Source organism: Myotis yumanensis, unplaced genomic scaffold (assembly GCF_028538775.1).
Source record: "Myotis yumanensis isolate MYYU_CA2020_CCGP unplaced genomic scaffold, mMyoYum1.0.hap1 SCAF_6, whole genome shotgun sequence".
Taxonomy (NCBI): Eukaryota; Metazoa; Chordata; class Mammalia; order Chiroptera; family Vespertilionidae; genus Myotis; species Myotis yumanensis.
This window is the reverse complement of record NW_027223757.1, coordinates 4249670-4273264: the sequence shown is the minus strand read 5'-3', so window position 1 is coordinate 4273264 and position 23595 is coordinate 4249670. Positions and strand designations below refer to the sequence as shown.

The window sequence follows — 23595 nt, the reverse complement described above, 5'->3', positions numbered from 1 at the left end:
ATATGTACATACGTTGAAATGACAGAACTTTTTAAAAATAAATATATGGGAGATGGCAACGTAACCACGAAAGAACCTATGTCGAGTCCCTGGGGACTGCCTGTAATTAACAAGTAATAATACAAGAATAAGCTGTAAATGACCAGTGGCCAGGCCGCCTGACCTCAAGGGGGTGTCTGTGTGTCACCTGACTAGTCGTCACCCTGCGGTGTTTCCCACAAGGTGATCTTGGCCTTCGGGCAGCACAGCATTGGTTTGCTGGAAAGACGACCTCCAGTCCTGCAGAATGGCCAGCGCCTAACCACACACAGTGCCCAGTCAGCGGGACACCCACCAGGACCCACACACCTCCAAGTGCTCTCGGGGACAAAGGACCACAGAGGTACTGCCTTAGTCAGGGGCACGTTCAACAGTCCATGTTTATGAAGACTATGGGAATTATTTCCCAGTGTGCGGATCCTTAATGATGTGCTGAACGCAGCATAAACTTCTACCGAAATTGAAAATAAAACATTTACTCAGAAAACAGGACCATTTCTATACATATTTTGGTCCACTTATCCAGGGGCTTTGAAAGAAATTAGGCTTTGGAAATTAAGGAAACTTCTAAAGCCCAGCTCCTTTTCACAGCTTTTGTGAGAGGTTTCCATGCCTAGCAACTGGTTTTGGTGAACTCGACAGGTGGGGAAAGCTGGCGCTCACATTAGCAGCGCCGCCCCAGCCATCAGGTGGGATCGTGCGGTTACGCATCAACGGGAGGTGGCCCACGACAGGTCAGAGGTGCAGGAACTTGAAGTCCAAACACCCAAACCTCGTGCAAAGACGGGACAAGAGCACATGCTTTGCAATTTGTATCGCCCTGGTGTGTCTCCTAGATCACACTTTCCTCAGAGGCCACGCTCGCTGCAGGAGGCACCGCCAGCAGGCGTGGTGAGGGTGCAGGCGTGTGCAGGAGCAGCCGTCACTGAAAAGCTACCTGAGAAGGCTGGCCAACATACTAAACACCTCTCGACATTCAGTTTTGTTCGGAGGGGGTGGTGACAATTAAAGTTTAATTTTGCTCATGTACCCCCGGCCCCATATACACATGCAGAGCCATGTGGCTGATGGTGTCGATAATTTAATAATTCATGTCTCCTTCCAAATGCTCCTCCACTGATGCTCAGACACAGAGTCATACTGTGAGGTCTAAAGTGTCAGAACACGTAAGGAACCAGACCTCATCCTACTCCGCTATTCATAATGGGAATTGATAAATAACATTAGATATGGGAGTTAAGTTAGCCCTCAATTGACTAAAAAAAATTTAGGTCTTTCTACAATATGTACTATGTCAGAATTTTCTAACAAAATGACTTATCTTAGACACAAGTCAGGAAAAGCTGGTGCTGCACATGCCCGAACCCCTCAAGGAAAATGAGGTTCCGATGGGTGTATTTTTCACACTGACCACATTCAGCACAAAACTCTTTTGTTGCCCCACACAGCAGCTAGCTTCATCGGTGAGCTGTATTTTTTATTTTTACTTCAGTAGGAGAGTTAAGTTTCTGAGCTCTTACTAGAATATCAGTATATGCAAGAGACAAATGCCTAAATACAGACCAAAACAAGAACAAAACTGGCCAGTAAGACTTCTTAAATTTAAGCAAAATGCTATGCATGTCTTGTTGTTCTTGTTGTGTGTGTGTGTTTCATGAACAATGACTAAAATTTCACAGGTATTTTGCTCCAGGTCACTTGACTATAGAATACATATTATTGAATATCAGGATTCAACACATAAAATCTCTTTGCCTTAGTTAATGAAGATAATGAAAACTTCATTGTCAGACTCTCTATCCTCCCTCTGCTTAATAATCTACTCTTTAAAAAATTATATTTGCTGTTATTAGGGGTCAGCTCAGCTACTACACTACACACCTATGAACCATGACAGCATCATTCTGCTGCTCCCAGCCCACCCCAGCCAGGACACCTTGCACCCTGTGAGGCTCATGTGCTCTACAAACCCCAACCACATGCCTGCTGGGGATGCTGACACCATGGGGGTCACTGGGGACAGAGGAGTGAGACCTCCCTTGGCCTGGAGCCACTTGACTTAACCCACAGAGATGGCCTCAAGTGGCTGTCATACACCACATGGGACTGGCCGTTAGACTCCCCAGAGCAGCTTTACAAACACTTGAGTTTCTGGGCCTCAGCCCAAGAACCTGTATATTTTTTAAAGCCACTCAAGTGGCTTGAGGACTGCCCAAGCCATTGATCAGCAGGCAGGAGCAGAGCAGCTGGGAGGCCTGGGTTCGAGACCTGGCGCTGTAGCCCACTGAGGACTCAGCCCCTTATGTGCAAAAGGTCTGGACTACGTGTCCTGAGGTCCTTTCCAGCTCGGAAATGTGAGGTCTGGAGTCCCGAGGGGCAGGGTTAGGGTTAGAGCAAGAACTGAGAGTCCTGGGCTGACTCCTAGCAGGAGGCGGGGGATGCGGGGGAGGATCCCTGAAAAATAACTCGGAGGGAACACTGTCAGCAGGTGGCCAGGAGATTGCTTCCAGGACAAAAGAAAGGCTCAGCCTGTGCTCACACCTCCTGCAGGGGTTGTAACCCTCCTGGCAGGAGAAAGGGGCTACAGGCTTTATTGCTGCGATGCAACTGACATCTCTTTCTAACAAAAAGGAGAATTAAAAGTATTTAAGCGCCAAGCTTCTTTTTTTAAACACCCAGTAACAATTCACCCCACTAACCAAAATAAACCCACTGTCCCCTCTGCTCACTCCCTCCAACTGAGCAATCATGAGACAGACAGACCTGGGCCTCCCAGCCAACCCCTGCCGGGCAGGCCGCAGTGCAGAATCAGGTTCATAACCGGGGACCAAGAGTATCTGTAAGGGATCTTCGCCTTTAACATCCTGTAACTCAAACAGTATCTGAGTGCCTTCTGAGCCAAGTCAGCAGCTGAGTTCTCTGCAAAATATCTGAAGGGAAAGGGAGGGACAGAGAGGTGATGCTCTGGGGGAAGGGACGCAGCAGCATTTCGAGGTCACAGAAGCTAAGGCTGCGTTTCTTTTTTCTTTCTTTAACTGAAAGGCTTTTGAGAGTCTTTGCTGTTAATGCAAATTGTGAAATCCCAGGGCGGGCCCCAGTCTGTTTCCCAGGTTTCTTTCCGTGGACTATCCCCAAGCACCAGTCCTTCCAGAACACACTCTGAAAAACATGAGTCTTCCCAGGTTCACTTGTTAAACCTCCCAGGCGCCTGTAGAACACACTGAGGGGCCTTGAAGTGCCTTTTACTTCTAACCCAGGCAGGAGGCTGAACTGTTGGCTGTCAAATGACCGCCCTTGATCATTCTCCTCATTTTGGTAGATAAATATTTGGCAATATTGCCTTTGGGAAGTGCCCACTTCCTCCTGACACGCTTTCTCTTGGTTTGAGATGACCTCTCCAGGCAGACCTTTCACAGAACTAAAGGCCAAGACAGGAGGGGAAGGCTCCGGCGAATTCTGCCCCAAACCTCCCAGACCAGCGGCCGGTTGCTCTGTGCTCATTCAAAACCAGGACCATGAAAATGAGGGAAATGCACGTGGTCCCCTCTGAATGTTTGGCTTTCAGGCCGTGGCCTGAGTGATAAGATTAATCCCTGTATTATCACTCCTGCATTTACTCAAAAGTGAGGAGTGGAGCTGCCCAGCACCAGAGCGATTGCACTGGGAGCCCGACCTTCACAATCACTTAAAATGTCAGCGCTGTTTCCCCACATTCCAGCCTCTTCCGAAGGCGCCACCTCAGCAACTTCGAACAGCTTTCAAATATTTGGCGAAGGCCTTTCAGATACGTAGAAAGGCTGATAGGACGCAGGTCCGAGCTGCCTCTCCCCAGCTGGGGGAGGCGCAGGGAGCCCAGCAAGGAGCTGTTCTCCCCAAGGACAGCCACCGACTGAGAAAGCATGGCGATGCCTGTTTGGGTCACTTAATTGAAAAATTACACCGACAATAATTGTATTTTCATCTTCATGTTGAGTACTTTTAAAATTACAGCCTTCTTGAAGTATAACTTACAACCATAATATTTGCCCGTTTAAAGTAAGCAATTCAGTGGCTTTTTAGCATATTCGCCGAGTTACGCAACCACACCACGACCTAATTTTAGAACATTCCGTCACCCGGGAGAAACCCTTGGCCATCAGCAGTCCCTCCTGCTCCTCCCCCCACCTACCTGGCACCCACCATCCACTTCCGTCTCCACAGATTCCCTACTCTGGACAGTTCCTATGAATAGAATGGGGTCTTGGTGACGTGCTTCTATCACTTAGCATGTCTTCCCGACTCACCCATGCCCTAGCATGTCAGGGCTCCAGTCCTTTTTTCTGCCAATGAATATTCCACTGTCTGGGTAGGTCACGTGTGTCTATCTACTTTGAACTGGACTACCTATGGTCAAATTGGTAAGGAAAAAATTAGGGGGGAAACAATGATGAAAGAAAGTAAATTTGTAAAAACTAAAATGCAATGTAAGTTCACTGTTTTAAGTTGTAAATGAAAATAGCCTGCGTTTTCAGGAAGAGGGCCCCAGCTGCCAAACTCATGTGAACACACCACCGCCCAGCCTGCTCTCCTGCCACCAGAAGCAATCAATGTCAGTTGTCACGGATTCTAGCGACTTCCCTCTTCACACGAGGACACGGCACGGGAGCAGAGGGGAGAAGCAGGCCTGGGTCGGGGTTCTCTCTGCACGTACTGAGGGGACTGACGGAGTCTTCCGCTTTACATTTCGTACCGTGGTGCCAAGCACGGCGCTCCATCCGAGTAGCAAAACCCCCAAATCTCTCCCTGATCACCACCTGCACGCATGAGCCGTTCACCTGTGTCTCAGACGGTCCCTCGGGAAAGGCCTAGGAAGATGGCAGCGCCGCCCATGCTGCCCCGACGGGAACGTGCAGAGTCACCTGCAGAGCCGGCTCAAACAGTTCCCGGGCCCCAGCCGAGATCCTGACTCAGGGGGTTGGAATGCGGCCCAGGAATCTACCGCTCTCCCAGGTCACAGGTGAGACCACACCCGGACAGCACTGCCCTGGGACGAGGCAGCATCCGAGAAGGCGGCGCACTCAGGTGTCCCTCGCAGGGATGGCGTGCAGACCTGAGCTCCTTAATGAAATCTGTATCCAACAGATGGGTCCCTATTCCGCGCTCTCTCTGGATCCCAAGTGCCTCACTTTTGAGAAAGATAAGAACCAGCCTCTATGAACCACACTCTCACTAAGTCACACAGTGGTCACTTCACAAATGCTGGCTCACAGGCACCGGCCTGTGAACCACCACGTGCCCTGCGGAAGGAGCCCCGCAGCTCCAGCCCCAGAAGGCAAAGTCAAGTCAGAAGCCCCAAAGCCAATGTTTTGCTTTCCAGCTCTTTTCCGTATCACCCACCCTTTCTCGGTGTCACAGTGATAGCTGCCATTTAAGGGATGACTTCGTTTCTGCCTATTTCACAGAATGAGACCCTCTCGTTAAATGTGCAATGCTGCCCCAGCAGCACTGTCTACACAAACAAGGTGATATGAAAGTAGTTAACACTGAAAACCCAGGGACCATATTCTACATTGTTATCATTACTAGCAAACACATAGTTAGAAGCATCCATCTTCTACTCAAGAAAGGCCGACCACAAACCAGCCTGTAGTACACAATTCTTTCAAGGACAGAGAGGCCAAAATAAAACCAGTATGTTGCTAATGGAAGGTATTTATCAAAATACCCAAACTATTGTACAGAGAAGACAAGTAAAATGGGAATGTGGTCCTAACACACAATTTTTCATTAAATGCCGTGAAGTCCACACTAACACGATACTGCACCAGCCAAGACACCCGCACGGCTCGTCCGGCAACAGCTCCCGCCACCAGCAGCAGCCACAGGTCACCCTGTGCCCACAGCAGGTTGGCCTCAGACTTAGAAATTCCAGAGATACATGTCTAAGCTCTAGCTCTTAACACCAGACTTCCTGCGGTTTCTCGACCTTTAGAGAGGGTGGAAAAGCAGTATAAATATATCTCACTGACAAGTTAGCCCTCTGACAGGTCTGTAAACAAATGCTCTTCCTTTCTTTCCAGCTCCTCTGAATCTTAAATTTAAATTATACCCAATCACATCATTTGATCTTTTCTCTTTCAAGATCAAAAGAACCTGAGTGAAGGTGAAGCGATTGGCTGGTCAGGCGTAGGAAAACTGGCCATCTGGCTCCACAAATCTTATAAAAAGATTGTGTAATTAAAAATAACAAAAATTGTCAGGCAATTCGGGAAAAGCCCCCGGCATCACTGTCTGCAGCGCAACAACCCAACAATGACAGACGGTAGGGCAGATCCAGAACTCGTGTTCTGATACCGTTTTCATATACTTATGTAATACCAGGGTAATATTCTAGTTTTTTATGGCCTGTGATGGGAATAATAAAGCCATCAAATGTCAGAGCTGACAAGAGTCCACTTGTGACGACTCCTGTGAGTAAGGTCCAAGAGCTGGCCCCGTCTCGGTCATTCCTGGAGCTCACCGAGGGGTCACGGATGGGCAGTCACGCTACTTCTGGGAACACGAGGTACTGAAAGTTGCTGAGCAGGACTTTGCGATGCGGGTTAGCTGCTCTCGGGTCTCCTGGAGCCCATCACCGAGCTCCAGGTACCCCCACGCCTCGTGACGGCCGTGTTTCCCCATCGGGAAAATCCAAGCTAGGGCGCGAGTGGACTGGTGCTGACAGTTCCGGGAATGCCTTTCCCTGCAGGGAGTATCTATCAAGAAACTGAATCCACCTACCACCTAGTGCCTCCAGCTAAGTCATCATCCTTCCGGGACAGAGCAGTCCAGGCCTCCCTCCCCTTCCTTCCTTCCTGCTGGAGGTGCAGAAAGGTAGTTACTGGTCAGGGTTTGCGAAGGTGCCAATACTCATGAAAATCGAGTTCAACTTCACATGAGCCACTGGACTCGAACCAGGTAGTTGTTTAGTCGAGTTTCTGGGTTCAGTTTAAGCACAGCCCTTATTTATTTAGTTTTAGGAAGTGTGAGTGTAAACTTTAACTTGGAGGAATGGGGTGGGTGTGCCTCTTCTCCAGAGAGCACTGGCCTCATTTCGCAGAGAATTCCATAGCACTTGAAGGAATTCTGAGGGTAACTTCATCATGAAAATTAACTCTCCACACCCTCACCTCCTTTCTGAGCTAAGCTTACAACTTAAAAGCTCAATTCTTAATATGCAGCCGATAACAACAGGACAGTGTCAACATGAAAGCCGGGCCTTGGAATTTCCAAATCACTTGTTTCAGATGGTTACTTAACATTTTAAGAACAGAGAGGCCAAAATAAAAATGTAACCAACATCGTTCCACCCATTACACCCTCGCTTTTATGGGTGATAATGTGTGTTACAAGTAGAACAAGGAAAACAGTGACAAGGTGGTAGGGTGACTACATGGGATTGCTGGGTGAGAGGCGTCAGGTTACCCTGGCCTGACCCCCTTCTTTTAAACACGGGGGAAACTGAGGCCCAGAAAGGTTTACACAACTTCCTCAACTTCTGGTAATCAGCTTCTAAGAAATTTATATTCGTATAGCTCTGAAACATTATTCCTAAAGTTGTATCTCTCAATATAGTCAATGGTTTTACACTTTTGAAATGTCTGTATTTCCAAATTCCAGGGTGAAAACTTAGGTAAAATTATGCATAAGAGGGAAGTGCCCACATCAACCAACATTCAGCCCACAAATGTCAAGAACATGTAATGAAATCCCCGATCTTTCTCAACAGCTCTTTCTGCCTCTGAATGTCAGCCACTTCCTGCCCCCAGCCCCACTTCCTGTCAGCCCAGGCTCTCAACAATTCACAGGGCGGACAAACCAGTCCTTCTGTGCTCATTTTAACAGGGAAATCTCGGCCTTAGAGCCGGAGGCGCGTTCTCAGCTCCCTCCCCAGGAACCGTGCTGGGAACAGTGTGTGCTGCTCAGGGCTCAGGGGCTGCTGTGCGGGAGGAAACGGACTTCTACGCTGGGAATGGCTACACTGTGTAATTTTACTGATTTTTTTTTAAGAGAGGAAGGGAGAGGGGAAGAAAAATATGGATGCGAGAAAGTTGCTTCCCGTAGGGGATCCCACAGGGGATCGAACTGGCAAACCTGGTATAAGTGGCCTGACCAGAAATAGAACCTGCGACCCTACAGTGCATGGGATGACGCTCCAACCAGTGAGCCACACAGGCTAAACTAGAATCCTTAGACACCACTTTACAGAGGAAAGGGAAAAGGAATCATCAAAGAACGTTATGTTCTGCAAAAGAAACTATTCCCTTTCAGAAACACAGATAATCTGCCTTCAAGGTCACTTTCTCTTTATCTAATAAGCTTCAAGTCTTGATTCTGTAACACTGATTTCAGGTTTACTAGCTGTGTCATACATACTTCAGCCCCAATTTAGTTCACTGAAAAGTGAGGGTAATTATATCCACAAGCTTAGATCCCAGAAAAGACCACGTACCGGACAGGGCGGCATGACTACCACATGCTGCAATGGTTTTTCATTCTAGGCTCATAATGCAGGAAATTAAAGACACAGACTACACTTCACTCCCCACCTGGAATGGACTGTTTTCTTTGTAAATTTAGAAGTCTGTCAAGAGTCCTTCCTTTCTAAGGAGTGTGAGTGTGTGTGGGTGGAGGGAGGGAGGCCATGAAAGAATAAAAATGTCAAAACAAGGTAACTGCTTTGCTAACCTGTTGTTTTAAGAAAGGATATATAAAATAAACCATACTTAACTCTCGTGCCATTTCTGATATAAATCTTTGCCCCTGGTTAAGATCACATGTGCAGAAATATTCTGCAGTGAAAGAACATCTCCTGTAAGAAGCTTAGACTAGATGTATCTGAACTTGAGCAAGAAGTCTTTACTTTTGCCATCTATCAAAAATGGGGAGTAAGACCCACACTAAATCAGCAAGCTGGCAAAACCTGCTTGAATAAGCAAACTTCAGTAAAACACACGCTTTTAGCCACCTGGTACATCTGAATTTATACTGTTCACTTTGTCACAGTCAGGTCTGCTACATGCGGATGGGATTAAAACTGTGTATGTAATTCATGAAGGCACCACGACCTCATGTGCGGTACGGACCCATCCCCGCCCCGCAGCTCTGGTCCTGTGAAGGCCCAGCCACTCGCAGGCTGCACACGGATCTCCCTCCGAGAGGGGCTGCAGGAACCCCGCGGGCCAGGCCTCGCATCTAGCCTGCCACCGCAGAATCTCAGCTCTGAGAAGGCGGCTATTGAGATAATGACCTATTTCCCGCTGGGTCACAGCACTCCCCCTCCCCCACCCAGAGATCGTGGGAACCGAGTGAGGGACCCGCCTGGAACAAGAGCTCTGTGTGCCGCACGCCCGCAGTGGGAGAAGGCCCACTCAGCCAGCTCACAAACCTGCTTCAACAAGCAGACTTCGGCAAACACACGCTTCTAAACCACCTTGCACATCTGACGTAGGCACACAGCCCCGTTTAATTTATACTTTGTCACAGTCCGACCAGATCTCCTTTAGTAAAAGGTGTGTGCGGGGGGCGAGATGGCCCAGGTGGAATGGAAGCAGCCCCTCACTGACCAGGACACAAACGGTCTCCCAGAAAGCGTGGCTCCACTGCAGGGACCCCGGACACAGCCGTGGGCAGGGGGCAGGGCGGGCCAGCCCCAGCGGGAAGGAGCTGAGCCTGCCCTCCCAGACGCCAGCATTTGGCCACTTGGGAACGTGACAGCATCTTTCCCTTTCACCCTTATGTGCTTTTAGGGAACAAACTTCATTTTGGAAATTTGGAAACATTCACAAAATAGAGCGAACAGCTTAAGGAGCCCCGTGTGTTCTTCACGCAGCCTGACACCACTGACTTCCGGCATTCTTACTCACCTGCTCTCTATCACCTGAAAGCAATGTCACTGGCGTATTCTAAGGCCGTCACATATATACTTCACTTGTAAAACACCAGTATGCGGCCCGCATGGACACACACCACCATTTCCAACCTAATTCAAAACTGGGCCTTAATATTTAAATTCAGTCAGTCTTCAATGTCCCCCACTGCCTCCAAAATACCTTTTCCAGTGGACTCGTTCCGGCCACAGAATGCTCTGCGCAGCCTTGTCATCACCTGCATTTCCAAACTGCCCTGTTTGGCCAGTTTCTTAATAATAAACATCAAGTGTTCCCCACCCCCATCTCCCCACCTAAGTCCCACTTAAAGTCTCACCCAAATAGCAATGTGTTACGTAAGCAGATACTTCAACAACAAGCAACATCCGTAATTATTTAACCAAGGCCATGAAACATCCGAATAACAATACTATACTGACACACATAACATTTTCATCGAGGCGGTTCTCAGCTAATATTTATATCCTAAGCTTTTATCAGTTTGCTCTCAAAAAGCATGAGGAACAGGCTGGCCATCCTGCTAAGACTACACCATAGAAATCTACAGACGCAGCCATGGCGCACATACTCTCCCAAAAGGGACAAGTGCCCTGACCGATGCCTGAGCAATGACGGGAGACCACGGGACCCAGCAGAGACGACGTGCTCCCCACAAACCCGAGTGGAAGCACGTCCTCGGAGAAGCATCCCCTCGGCTCCCTGTCCAATGTGAGAGGGACGGGCCAGAAACAAAAACAGACAAAAGCGCGTCACGCTCTGCCCACTGGAAGTCACTGGTTTAGCTCTTTACCCGACGAGGAGTGAGAGGAAGAACAAAGGGCAGAGGGGATGGAGGCTGACAGCAGCGACCCTCACTCCGGGCACCGGGCACCGTCTCAGCTGCCTGAGCATCCTCAGGCCCTAAACGCCGGGCACACAGGAGGCACCCTACCTGCCGAATGAATGGCTGCAGGGATGTGTGATGTTCACTAGGGCGACCCAAGGACAAAGCGCAGGGTGAAACCTACCTCCTGTCAGGCGAGGTCAGAAAGAACGCCCGTCCTGAGAAACGACGGTTCATTCCATCAGATTAGAATGTCGTGGTGACAGGTCGAGCTGTGCATTTACTCTGCCCTCTGTGGTGACAGGAGAGAGTGCCAGACACGGGCCAGGAGCGTCCGGTGCTGCCCACTTGTCCCTGTTCCTGTCCCTGTCCTGTGGGCCTCATCAGAACCTCAGAGCGTCCCAGAAGAGGAAGCAGGGCCCAGGGAGGCGGAGACGCTCGCCCACCGGCACCCCTAAGAGGCAGCCTGTCTCCCCACTTGGTCAGTCTCCCTCCCTCTGCTCATCTGCCAAAAAGGCAGGAATTTAAAGTTTGTTCCGGAGCAGATAATGCTCCCCCGCCCCTCGCACACATACACAAAGCACTATACTTCTCGCTGTTGCAGTCAGAAAAGACAGAGGCAAAGAAACAAGTATCTAACATTGTCACAGGTAGAAATAAGTTCTCTGAAGTAAAATAAAGCGGGGTACAGGGTGGACGGTGAGGGGCCCTATTTTAGATAGTGATCTAATTTAGGGATTGATATGAGACATCTCTAGTCAGAAACTCATACACTATGGTAGGTCCAAAGTTCATTTTAAATTGTCAGTGATAAAAAGGCCACTCGTTTATGTAACATTCATCTTCCAACTCAAGTGTCAGGCGCAAACGGCTTTCTTTTAGCGCATGCCCACCTGTCCTTGTACAGTGGGCAGCAGTGGCGCGGGAGGCTGCCACTTCCCTACAGAGGCAAGGCCGCCAGAACGCCAGGCCTGCTTCCGCCAGGCCTCAGCACTGCCCAGCCCCGCAGCTTGCCCAGTGCGTGTCCAGGCTCACAGCCTGTGATTTCTTTCTTTTTTTTTTTTTTTAATTAGAAACAGTGAAGTGAATCTGCTTCCAAAAATTAACTCAGGCATAAAATATATAGAAGGTACACGAAATGCTAAATAATCATTATTTTTGTCCTAAAGCAGAAGTTGGCAAATTTTTTCTGTAAAGGGCCAGATAAATATTTGGGGCAGTTCAGGCCATATTTGGTATCTGTTGCATATTATTGTTCTTGTTGTTTTAAACAACTTCTATCTGGGAGTCCACAAAAACCAGGCCACAGCCAGACTTGGCCTTTGCCTGCCCCCTCCTAGAGTAAAAACAATTATTTACAGTATCTGTTATGGCAATTTTTAAAAATATAGGCAGTCTTAAACCGACCTCTCGGTTTAAAATAGAAAAGAAAATTAGCATATGGAAAGTGACTTCAAACTTAACCAAAGGTAAGCAAATCTGATATGTTTGGCTATTGCAGTTTGCCTTCGGGTGGTATTTGTTCCTCAGTTTATCAATAACTTTGGCCAAGATCAGAATTTTCATTTTGCTTTCAAAGTTTAAACTGTCATTTCTCAGGCCGGGCATTCTTTTTCTGACTTAGCCTAACAGGCAGTAGGTTCTCATTAGATTAAAAAGATAACTATGTTAATGCAGTTTTCATTTCCTTTGAAACAGCAATACCATTAATCCTTAAGGTGTTAAAAAAAAAAAAAAAGGGAATGTGATTCATAATCAAAGAAAAACAGAACTGACCACTGCTACTACCTAATGCCTTTCTGCCCTTGTGCACTGGTGAGCTCCTAGGCATCCCTCAACACCCAACTCAGCACCTCACCAGCTGGGAGGCCTCCTGCTCTCCAGGGCACACTTTAAACCTCTTAGGTGTGCACCTTTGTACCACACGTACCACCCTGTCCTGCCATTCTTTGTTTACCTATCTGACTACCCTATTGGACTGAGAATCCCTTAAAGGCAAAACCTGTCTTCTTTATTTTTATAGCCCCAGCACCTAGCACCAAACGACATATAACAGGGCTTCATAATAAGGAAGGAATCTGTGTGAACCACAAGGGAATTTTGACAATGGAAGATACAGAGGATGAAGAGGAGATAACGTTAGAGAAGCGATTGCAACAGGTGTGTGCCATAGCCACTCGTGAGCTGCAAGACTTTTTAAAACATGCAACCCCTGACTCTATCAGGGGCACTGACCTTTTCCCGTAGATTGCCAAATTAAAAAATGGCAACAGCCAACACAACGATAGCCACTCGGTGTGAATAAATCAAAAGTATACCCATTTTTTGTCATATTGGCCAAAAATACATTTTTTAGTATGCCACAGAATTTTAGTAATTAGCTTATGTGTGCCATGACATGAAAAAGGTTGAAAATTGCTGCGTTAGAGAAAATAACCCAAACATTTCACATGGCTGTTTTCCGTGGAAGGTCTATTGACAAACTACCTGATTTATAGCAACTTGGGAAGGGAAATCCTTAAGTCTTAGCTACAGGTTACACTGAAGTTTGTAAAACAAACTTCCACGCCCACCGTGACAGTCGGCCTGAACGGACACCCGGCCACCACGCTGGGCTTCGCTGCTGCCACTGCACACGGGGAGCCCTGGGTCTGCCCACACACCCCCAGTATCACCCATCTCAGGGCTTCACTGCCCTGTTTGGGTCCAAGAGAAAGGGATACATAACGCTGCCTTTTCTGACAAAATCAGCGGTTCCCAAACTCTGGGGGCATCAAACCACCTGGGAGCTTCCGGAAAGCACAGGTGCCTGGCCCTGCCGGGCCGTGGAGAGGGGCGTCCAGCAGCGCCGTGCGGGCCCGGGACTCTGCCTCCACATGGTCAGCCACACCCAAGTCTAAGAACTCGCACCAGCTTCCCCCTAACTTCTAACTGCGTGTGTGGAGAAATGTCCGATACTGCTGGCTCCCTTCTGGCTTATGGGGATTAAACCCACACTGCAGTTGAAGTCGGTATGTGCACATCTTTAGGGAGGTAGTGGTTAGGATTATGAAAGAAGGCAAGGACCTCTTCCATCAATCACAGTCCCAAGTGTATTAACAGCCTGTACAAACCAAACCCTCAACCTCCCCTCGCACACCTGGTCCTTCTCCAGGTTCCTTATCTCCCGAATGGCACCACCAGCCAGCCAGTTACGAAAGCCAGACCCCACAGGTCAGCCGGCACCGCCCTTGGCCCCTGTACATCCATCCATCACCAGGTCCAGCGAGTTTACCTCCCACCTGTGCCCACTCTCTCCCTCTGCACCACCACCACCACGCTGGTCCATGCCATCACTCTCACCGGGGCCCCTCCAATGGTCTGCCTTCTCCACTGCCTCCTCCTGCCTCCCACACGGCAGCTGCAATGACCACACAGAAGGCCTCCTCCTTACAGTCAAAACCCCCACGGCTTCTGGAGTTAACCCGAGTACCGCCACGAGGAAGGCCCTGCGCAGCTGGCCTCCGTTTTCCTCTCGCCCACTGGTCTTCATCAGAACCCTGAACTCACCTCGTGTCTGCTCATCTCAGCAGCCTCAACTGCACAGTGACGCAGTCAACACCCCCCGAGCTGATGGATGGAAGTACAGACAGACTCACTGGGCCTTGGTGTGATGGTGACAGATAACTAACCCGGCCAGCACTTCTCACTGCCATGGGCAAGTCTTAGCTACCTAGCTGACCATCAGCCCCTGCTGAGCGGGGTAAAGGGGGCTGAATAACAGAAAATAGATCCCCTGTATCCTCCTCAATTGGTGGGAGGGATGGAAAATGTATCAGTATATTCAGTAAATCCTGACCCTGTTAAAATATTTAGTGGCAGAGGCTGTGTATTCCCAGGGAGCCAAGGTAATCTCAGAAATTACCTTATCGTTTTGGCACAGGGCAGAATGTGAACACACTCCCGAGTTTCTCGCCGAAGGGAAAGGGCACTTCTGCATGAGAAACTTCCACGTCCACACTTGAGGAGTGAAAGGCCAGGCACCCACTGGAGCCACTTCAACTCTAAACTCCTGGGAAAGCAGCTTTAAGAGCTGGAAGCCCCTTCACTTCCAAGCTGGAGGGCAGAGGTTTTCCTTTCTACTGCCCGCGCCTCCTTTCCATCACAATGAAGACAGCAAGTGGGGGGCTGGGGGGGGAGGGGGGGAGGAGCAGCACAGGTCACCCTTGGCTGAATCATGGGCACAAAGACTGCTTCCTGAGCCAGGAACCTGGGAACAACGCCCCCTACCCGACCTCCCCAGGTGAGGGGGCGGGGCAGAGCCGCCTTTGACCTAAGTCCCTCCCTAGGACAGCTCGCTGCAGCATCCAGTGTCTGGGCTCAGGTCCCAGACTGCAAGCTCCCAGAGGCCAAGACCTGCCCCAGCCACCCGTGCGGGCTCCTTGCCTGGCTGACTGACTGAACACTCAGTCCTTTTAACAAGTGCTGACTGGAGAGCAGTGTTAAGAGAGAAAGCAGCAAGTAAATATTTCATTTAGTGTTTTATGGATAAAGGTACCCACTGACTCAGTTTAGACAAATCAATCAAAAATACTTAATCAAAAATTCAAGGGGTCAGGTGGAAGCCCCCACCCCCAGCTACTCAGATGTATTCCTCTTTATAGGTGTTTGCCCCTGGATCCTGTTGTCACATATCAAATCACACGAAGCCACCTAACAAGATTCTTAGCTTGGACTTGAACAGTAAGAATCAATACACCTTGCCCTGGCCGGTATGGCTCAGTTGGTTGGAGGTGGCAGGGTCTGGGCACAGGCCCCGGTTGAGGGTTTGATCCCCAGTTGGAGCAGATGTGAGAGGCAACCAAATGTTTCTCTCTCCCATGAATGTTTTCTCTCTCTCTTTTTTTTTTTTAAATATATTTTATTGATTTTTTACAGAGAGAAAGGGAGAGGGATAGTTAGAAACATGGATGAGAAAGAAACATCGATCAGCTGCCTCCTGCACACTCCCTACTGGGTATGTGCCCGCAACCAATGTACATGCCCTTGACCAGAATCGAACCTGGGACCCTTGAGTCCACAGGCCGATGCTCTACCCACTGAGCCAAACTGGTTAGGGCTGGATGTTTTCTCTTTCCTTCCCTCCCTCCCTCTCTATAATAAGATCAATTTAGAAGAAAGAATAACTTTTTGAAGAGCACATCTATAGAACTTGTTGGGGATGCTCCCCCTTTCACATCTACTGAGAGAGCCAAAATGCCAACAATAAAACACTAGACAGTGTACAGCAGCCTTAGAAAGGCCATATCCAAACGTGTGCAAGCCCCTCAGCTCTTCTCAGCCTTCTGTGTGGGTGTGTGTGCGTTTTATGAGGCAAAATTTCCAAGAAACCATCCCCACAGAAAAGGGGGCAGGTAGGAATTTCCCAAGTGGCTCACCTAAAGATCTCCCAACACTGTTCTGAAATTACAATTGTACATATTATCCTATCCTAGCCTATCCTATCCACTAAAACCCTAATATGCAAATTGACCAAACAGCAGAACAACCAGTTGCTATGACAAGCACTGACCACCAGGGGGCAGACGCCCAACACAGGAGCTGCCCCCTGGTGGTCAGTGTGCTCTGACAGGGGGAGCACTGCTCAGCCAGAAGCCAGACTCATGCTGGCAACCACAGCAGCGGTGGAGGGAGCCTCTCTTGCCTCCACAGCAGCGCTAAGGACCCCTCTGGGGATGTCCACCTGTTGGCTTAGGCAGGCCTAAGCTGGCAGTCAGACATCCCCCGAGGGGTCCCGGACTGTGAGAGGGCACAGGCTGGGCTGAGGGACGTGCACTGGGCCTCTAGTGTAAAATAAAGTCTTTCAAAACATGATTCTGGTTATCTGGATCCTAACACACCAAGTGATGGCAACTATCATTCCTTAACAACTTAACTATCCTCACTTTGTCAGAACACTTTCTAAATTTCTGATCCATCATAAAAGACTTTGAAAGCAAAATGAAATTGCAATGTCCCTGCCATAGGAAAGAACCTTGAAAAGGAAGGGCATTCTGACACACGCTACAACACGGAGGACCTGGAGGACTTTGTGCTGAGCGAAATGAGTCAGACACCAGAGGACAAATACTGTGATTCTATTCTATGAGGCCCCTAGCCAGGGGCTGCGGGGAGAGAGGAAAGGGGAGTTAGTGGTTGGGGAAGGTGATGTGTATATTTTACTACAATAAAAACAGAAACATAAATTACAACTCCTTATGAGAAAAGAGAAGGAAAAGTAGTGACTGGAAACGGGTTTACTGACTTTTTTCCTGAGGGACATCTTACAAGCTGAGCTCTGCATCTTTTCTTTTAGCAAAACACCTGCGGGAGGTGGGTAAGCCCCTGCCCACTGCTCTGCCAGTCGCCTTCAGGCTCAGGGCTGTTCCCAGAATAAGGACTGTGTTTCGGTCAGTTTCATGCCACAGGCACTGAAAAGCCTGGATGTCACGTGCCCCTTGCATGTTTGAAATGAAGAATTTTGTGTAGGAAGAGAATTTCCTGCACCATGAATGAATCATCTTGATGATGTAACTTAGGCAAAAACTAGACTGGCTTCTGAATCTATTAGCACATTAATATGGTAACTTGTCTAACCTAACCGTAACAGAAACTTCATTAAAAACTCCTTTTAGAAAATCTAGCGTTTAACAGTAGCAAAAGCACATAAGCACTGCCCACAGAACTTGTTTGCAAAACTAGAAATGAATCCCCTGTGTATCTTTTCTTTCCATTTTTAATGAATCCAGATATTTTCTCCACCACGACTTAAAAACTGTCAACGTCGAGTCACCAGTTCACCGTGTGAAAAGCAGGTGGAATACGTACAACTTTCTAAGAAGCGCGCGGCACAAAGAACCTGCCTCGTCCCCACAACTTAAATGAAAGCCGGAGCCGCCCCAGGCCTGGCCGGCCAGCCGCCCGAGATGGCGGCACCCCCGGCTCCGGGGCACAGGGGTGCGGGCACAGCAGCCTGCAATCAGCCGGTTTGCAGGGTGCGGCAGGGGTGCTGGGCCCGAGGGAGCCCGATAGAGAGGCCTCCTTATCGAAGTCCAGGGCCGCCTGCCTCCTCTGCAGCTCCAGTCCGGGGCTGGCCCTGAGTCCCAGACAGGAATCCTGCTGCACCAGCAGATTCCGGGGACCTGGGGTGCAGGGCCAGCCCTCCACGGGGGCGGCCTCCTCCGCTGGGGCCCCGGGGAGCGCCAGGGCCAGGTCGGGGTGCATCTGCCCGGACACCTGCGGGGACCGGGGTCGGTGCGCGTCCCCGGAAGCCACTAGGCTCGCTCTCCCTGCGATCCCGACAACTTTTCTTTGTAGGAAACAAGCTGCACTCGAATCCGCTTTTTAAACAGCCGGCAGCGGTGTCACGGGGGCCCTAGTTTATCTAAAAGCCCGAAACCTCGGCAGCCCGGGGGCCCCGCAAAAGCAAAGGCGCCCCGGGGTTCCCCAGAGTTTACAAAACACCACCCAGTGTCCGGGGAGCGGCTCCCCGCGCCTGCCCTTCCCCCCGCGGACCCCGAGCCGCCAGGAGCCCCGGCGCCGGGCCAGGTGCCCGCGGGGAGCCGGCTACTCACCGGCTTCGGCATTTTCGGTTCCGGGGGGGTCTCCGCGATCCTCGGGAAGCGGCGCGGCAGCGGCGGACACGGCGGTGGGACCTGGAGACACAGGCGTTAGCGCTCGGCGTCCTCCCCGCGCCCGGCCCGGCGCCCGCCCCGCGCGCTGCTGCTGGAGAACCGGCCGGGCGGGCGGCGCGGGGTGAGTCACCGCCCAACCTGCGGCTACGGCGGGCCGGGCGGGCGGACCGGGCGGGGGTCGGGGTCGGGGCCGGAGGGCCGGGGGGGTCGGGGCCGGAGGGCCGGGGGGGCCGGGCGGGCGGACCGGGCGGGGATCGGGGCCGGGGCCGGGCGGGGGTCGGGGCCAGAGGGCCCGGGGGCCGGGCGGGCGGACCGGGCGGGGGTCGGGCCGGGGCGCGGAGGGCGCGGAGCCGGCGGGAGGTCGGGGCCGGCGGGCGGGGCCGGCGGTGAGCGGCCGCCGCTCCCAGGAAGCCGGGAGCCGGCGAGTTTCACTTCGTGAAGCAACCGTTGGCCCCGCGGGGAAACCGCAACCGTCGAGCCTCCGAGCAACACTTTCCAAAACCCGTCCCCGCCCGGCCGGCCGGCGAGGGGGCCCAGCCCGGGCTCCGCGGGCGCTTCGCGGGCCACGAGGGGACGAGGAGGGAGGAGGGTCGCGGGCAGCCGGCGCGGCCACACCGGCAGGTTCGGCCTCACCTACCGAGTATTTGGGCCCAAAAAAGAGCCGAGCTCTGCGGGCCGGGGTGGACCCGACCGGCCGCGCACGCCCGGACCCCGGGACCCGAGCCCGCTTCCCCCGCGGACCCCGGCCGGGCTGGAGCGCGGCCCGCCCCTCCGCCGCCCCGGTCGCCGAGCCCGGCCACTGCCCCCCCGCCGAGTGCACGGCGCGACCCCCGGCCCGGCCGCCCCGACCCTCCGCCCGCTCACCGGGGCTGTGGACGGTGCGCTCCGCGTCGGTGCGTCGGCTGAGTGCCCGCCGCCCGCGCCGCCGAGAGTCCCTGGAGGGGCGGGTCCTGGGGCCGCGCCCCCAACCGCCCCGCCCTCCCGCCGACCTGCGAGGTGCGCCCGCAAGATGGCCGCGCCTCCGCCCGCGCCCGGGGCGCCCCGCCCGCCCCGCCCCGCCCCGCCGCCCCTCTCCCAGGGAGGACCCTTCCCTCCGGCTGTCCCTTTGCCCTTGGAGAACCGGACCCGGGCCGGGGCCGGGGCCGGAGCCGGAGCGACTTCTGGCCGAGCTGGACGGGGCGAGCCCGCCTGCGCCGCGGAGGGCCGAGCGAAGTCGGGAGACCGTCCGTAAACCGGGGGCGGCCGCCGCGAGTGCCGGGCTGCCCGTGGTCGGGCCGTGTTGGCGTCCTGGCGCCAGACCGAGGCAGGAGCCCGAGCCTGGGGAGGCCTGTACCTGGCCGCCCTGCCTCGCGCACGTGGCGGGCAGCCTGGGTGCAGGGGGCCCGGGTGCAGGAGGCCTGGGTGCAGGGGGCCCGGGTGCAGGAGGCCTGGGTGCAGGGGGCCCGGGTGCAGGGGGACTGGGTGCAGGAGGGCTGGGTGCAGGGGGCCCGGGTGCAGGGGGACTGGGTGCAGGAGGGCTGGGTGCAGGGGGACTGGGTGCAGGGGGCCCGGGTGCAGGGGGACTGGGTGCAGGAGGGCTGGGTGCAGGGGGCCCGGGTTCCCCGGGGCCCGGGTGCAGGGGGCCTGGGTGAAGGAGGCCTGGGCTGCAGGATTCGGCCGGAAGGACACGTTGTGATCTTGTTTGACCTGCCTGACCAGCACGGAGCTGCGGCGAAAGCCTCCACAAGGAGAAATTCTAGGAAGCATTATTTCTAACATGTATTTTTATTGACTTCAGAGAGGAAGGGAGAGATGGAAACATCAATGATGAGAGAGAGAATCGTGGATCGGATGCCTCCTGCACGCCACTTACTGGGGACTCAGCCCGCAACCGGGGCATGGCGCCCTGACCCCTCAGTCCGCAGGCCCAGGCACTCTAACCACTGAGCCAAACCGGCTAGGGCTAGGAATCATTTTTAATTTTTTTGCAAATAGTTCTCAGAATTTTTTACAAACACAGTTACTTTGGTGGCCAGTAGGGTTTGTAGCGCAGTGATTAAGTGCTTCTCAAAGCCAGCTGCCCAGGCTAGGAGCATCGCATCCCGCATCCCGGGGGAACTTGCAGAAATGGAAATTCGCGGGCATTCCCCCAAACCTAGCCCAGCACTCTTCAGGCCTTTCAGGTGATTGTGATGCAGACTAAGGGTTGAGGCCAGCGCTTCTGAATTCCTTTCGTGGGCTCACCTGTGTGAACCCACCCAGTGTGAACCCAGCCAGTTACTAAAATGGCACAATGATGGCACCTATTTCATGGGGTGGGTATGAGGATTAAAGGAGTTAATTCATGTAGGATGCCTAGAAAAGTGCCTAGCACAGATAGAAGGCACTCAAATCTATCCCTGTACAGAGTAACTAGTGACTTTGGGCAAAGCACCAAACTCCCAATTCACAGAACGGAGACATTAGCTGCAGCCTCCGACACAGGTGTGGGGGACTGGGCGCGATCAGGCCAGCAGCGAGCCTAGCACAGCCCTTCTGGGTGATGCCTAGCCTGTCGCAGGGGCAGACCGCTTCCCGGGCACTCTTGTGAATGGGCGCCTGGGACCCCCTCCCACTGCAGGTCCAGGGTGTTTCGGATTTCCAGGTGCAGAAGGAGGCTTTTCCTGAGATTTCGCCCCCCCCCCCCCCCCCCCCAATTTGGGCAAGTCTGTTCTCTCTGAAAGACTGACTTTCTTTTTTATTAAAAATTATTAAAATGAAGATGTAAAGGTAACTGCTGTGGGAAGGAAACAAAGCTATTGAAGTGACCTTGGTCATTAATTACAGTTCAGATGGGACACTATATCATGGCCTCCAGTCTTGTTAGTCATTTTGGGTCTCACTCTGCTGATAGCACACCACCACTTTTATCTCAGGATATCGTCTTCCAAACTAGATGTTTGGGATCCCAGGCCCTGAACTTGACCCTTCAGGGAAATGCTGGAAAACGCAAAGATCACAGTCCCAGCACTCAACCCAAGTCTCTTAACTGACCAAGCTCCCCCTCTTAGTGTAAAATGGAGATGATCTTGTTCTCCTGTCCCTGGGTCAGAGAGCGGGAGCCTTTAACTTACTCAAATTCGACTTCGAGGGATACTCTTCCCGCATAAGTTAAAATAGTGTAGAGCAAGCATGTCAAACTCTCGGCCCTCGGGCAGCATGTGGCCCACAACAAATGTTTTTGCGGCCCAGGCAACATAACAGTATGTAAGAAACGTTTTAATAAAAATTCTGTATCTTAATTTTTACAATATCCTGTTATACATAGTTATTAATAACGAACTATAATGTTCGCTAATGACTGATGGCTATAATCATGTTGCATTCATTTCCCTTATACGCCATACCCGCAGGCGCACCATTTCTCTCCAATAGCACTAGCAGGGAAAATTTTCGCAGCCGATGGCCACGTCATTAGTCTCGGACTGACTGGTGTGCGCACCAGGAAATATTTCACTTTCGGAGAACAAGAAAAATAGGTTTATTGGCATTACGCTTACTAATTTGTGCAGTTATTCAGTGTCTGGTAAGTGAATGTTCAAGAAAAAATATTACTTTTATTAAAATGTTCTATTATTTTATGTTAACAATCACTCATTTATTTCAGCCCTTTGTATTCAGCATGTCTCTGTCAAAATAAATCTACGTTTCTATGAAAATTGAAGCTTTTGTTTTCTTGAGGCCCACATCAATGTAAACCCTGTTTATTTGGCCCGTGTTAGCCTTTGAGTTTGACATGCTTGGTGTAGAATCCTGTTTTGCATATGCATTCCCCATATAGTATACACCACGTAAGCATTACACATTATATTGACATTCCTACACAGCCCCCTCCCAAGAAAAAAAGACATTTATACTGTACTAGTGAGCCGGTGCACGGATTCGTGCACATTGAAAGGAAACTAATTAGAAAATGGCTGGTGGGGTGGGACTGGGCAAGATGGGCTGGACACGCCCTGGAGCCCATCTCCTATGGTTCCTCCCCGGCATCTGCTGAGTAAACGGGGTCCCTCTGGCAGGTGGGGTCCCCTGGCCTGGCCTGCAGGGATCAGGCCAAAACCAGCTTTCCAACATCCCCCAAGGGGGTCCTGGAGTGCAAGAGGGCACTCTGCAAAGTTGCTGTACAGGGCGTGGGGCACAAATGCAAGTATACAATAAACCAGATTCAGGGCAACAGTGCCCAGCAACAACATAAGGCGGAATCGCATGGCCCCGCAAGAAATCGGGCTCCCTCCTCTCTGCTTTCAGGATGCATCATCCGAGAACCACTGCTGCCAAGTCACTGCAGCTCGGCAGCTCCTGCGTTGAGCGTCTGTCCCCTGGTGGTCAGTGTGCATCAGAGCAACCGGTCGGACGGTCGGGCACTTAGCATAGTAGCCTTTTACATATATAGATCTTCTGAGTGATGTCAGGTGGTTTTCCACTGGTAATTTATTTTCACATGACTTTAGAACCTATGCCCTCCCACTCCAACCCCCACAGCCACCCGTCTCCCACCCCCATCCCCCAACACACACAGAAGACAACTCCAAGGACTCTGAGAACTGCTGCGGTGGGCGGCGGCGGTGCTGAAACTTTGGTGCATTAGAGTCGCTCCCCCTTAGGAACTGGGGGTCATTAGGTCTCAGCCAAACCCTGGGACCTACCTCTTTAACAAGTCTCAGGTGAGTTTGACATGCACCAGCATTTGAGAACCCCTGATTTAGGGCGAGGCCTCTCTCTCCACCTTTCGTTGGCGACATTATCCCCCTGCGCTTGTCAGTCATGGCCCTGTTCATTTTTTATCATCGGTGCCAAGGAAGGACGTGCGGAAGCCTGGAGCCAGGAGTCTCGGTCACCCTTCTTGCTCTCCTTCCGACTTCTGACCTTGAAGGACTCTTCAGCCCGAGGAGGGAAATCGTGTCTACACACAAGCCCCGAGGGAAGTGCTGGGAGTTCTTCAGGCAGGTGACACTGAAGCGAGGCAGGGAGCCCTCAAGGCACCTTCAGACCCGGGGGCAAGGACAGCACGGTCACAGGACAGCCCCTTCCCCTGCTGCAGGCTTCCTATCAGGTCGCCTCTGCCTATCTCCTCCCCGCGCCAGGTTAATCTCACCCTAAAGAAAAGCTCACAAATAGCGTGACAAGCTCTAGACTCAGTCACTTCAAAAGAACT

The 23595-nt window shown here is 51.8% G+C and overlaps 1 protein-coding gene across 1 annotated transcript in view; it reads right to left on the bottom strand.

Moving 5' to 3' along the window:
* Window positions 1-19400, bottom strand: part of EZR (ezrin) — a 40786-nt gene extending 21386 nt beyond the window's left edge. Inside the window, exons 1-2 of the mRNA XM_070417396.1 lie at window positions 19287-19400; window positions 18363-18443 (exon numbers count right to left, since the gene is read on the bottom strand). Coding sequence (XP_070273497.1) covers window positions 18363-18374 — 12 coding nt within the window. The 5' untranslated portion in view covers window positions 18375-18443; window positions 19287-19400. The remainder of the gene's footprint in view (window positions 1-18362; window positions 18444-19286) is intronic.
* Window positions 19401-23595: the final 4195 nt, after the last annotated feature.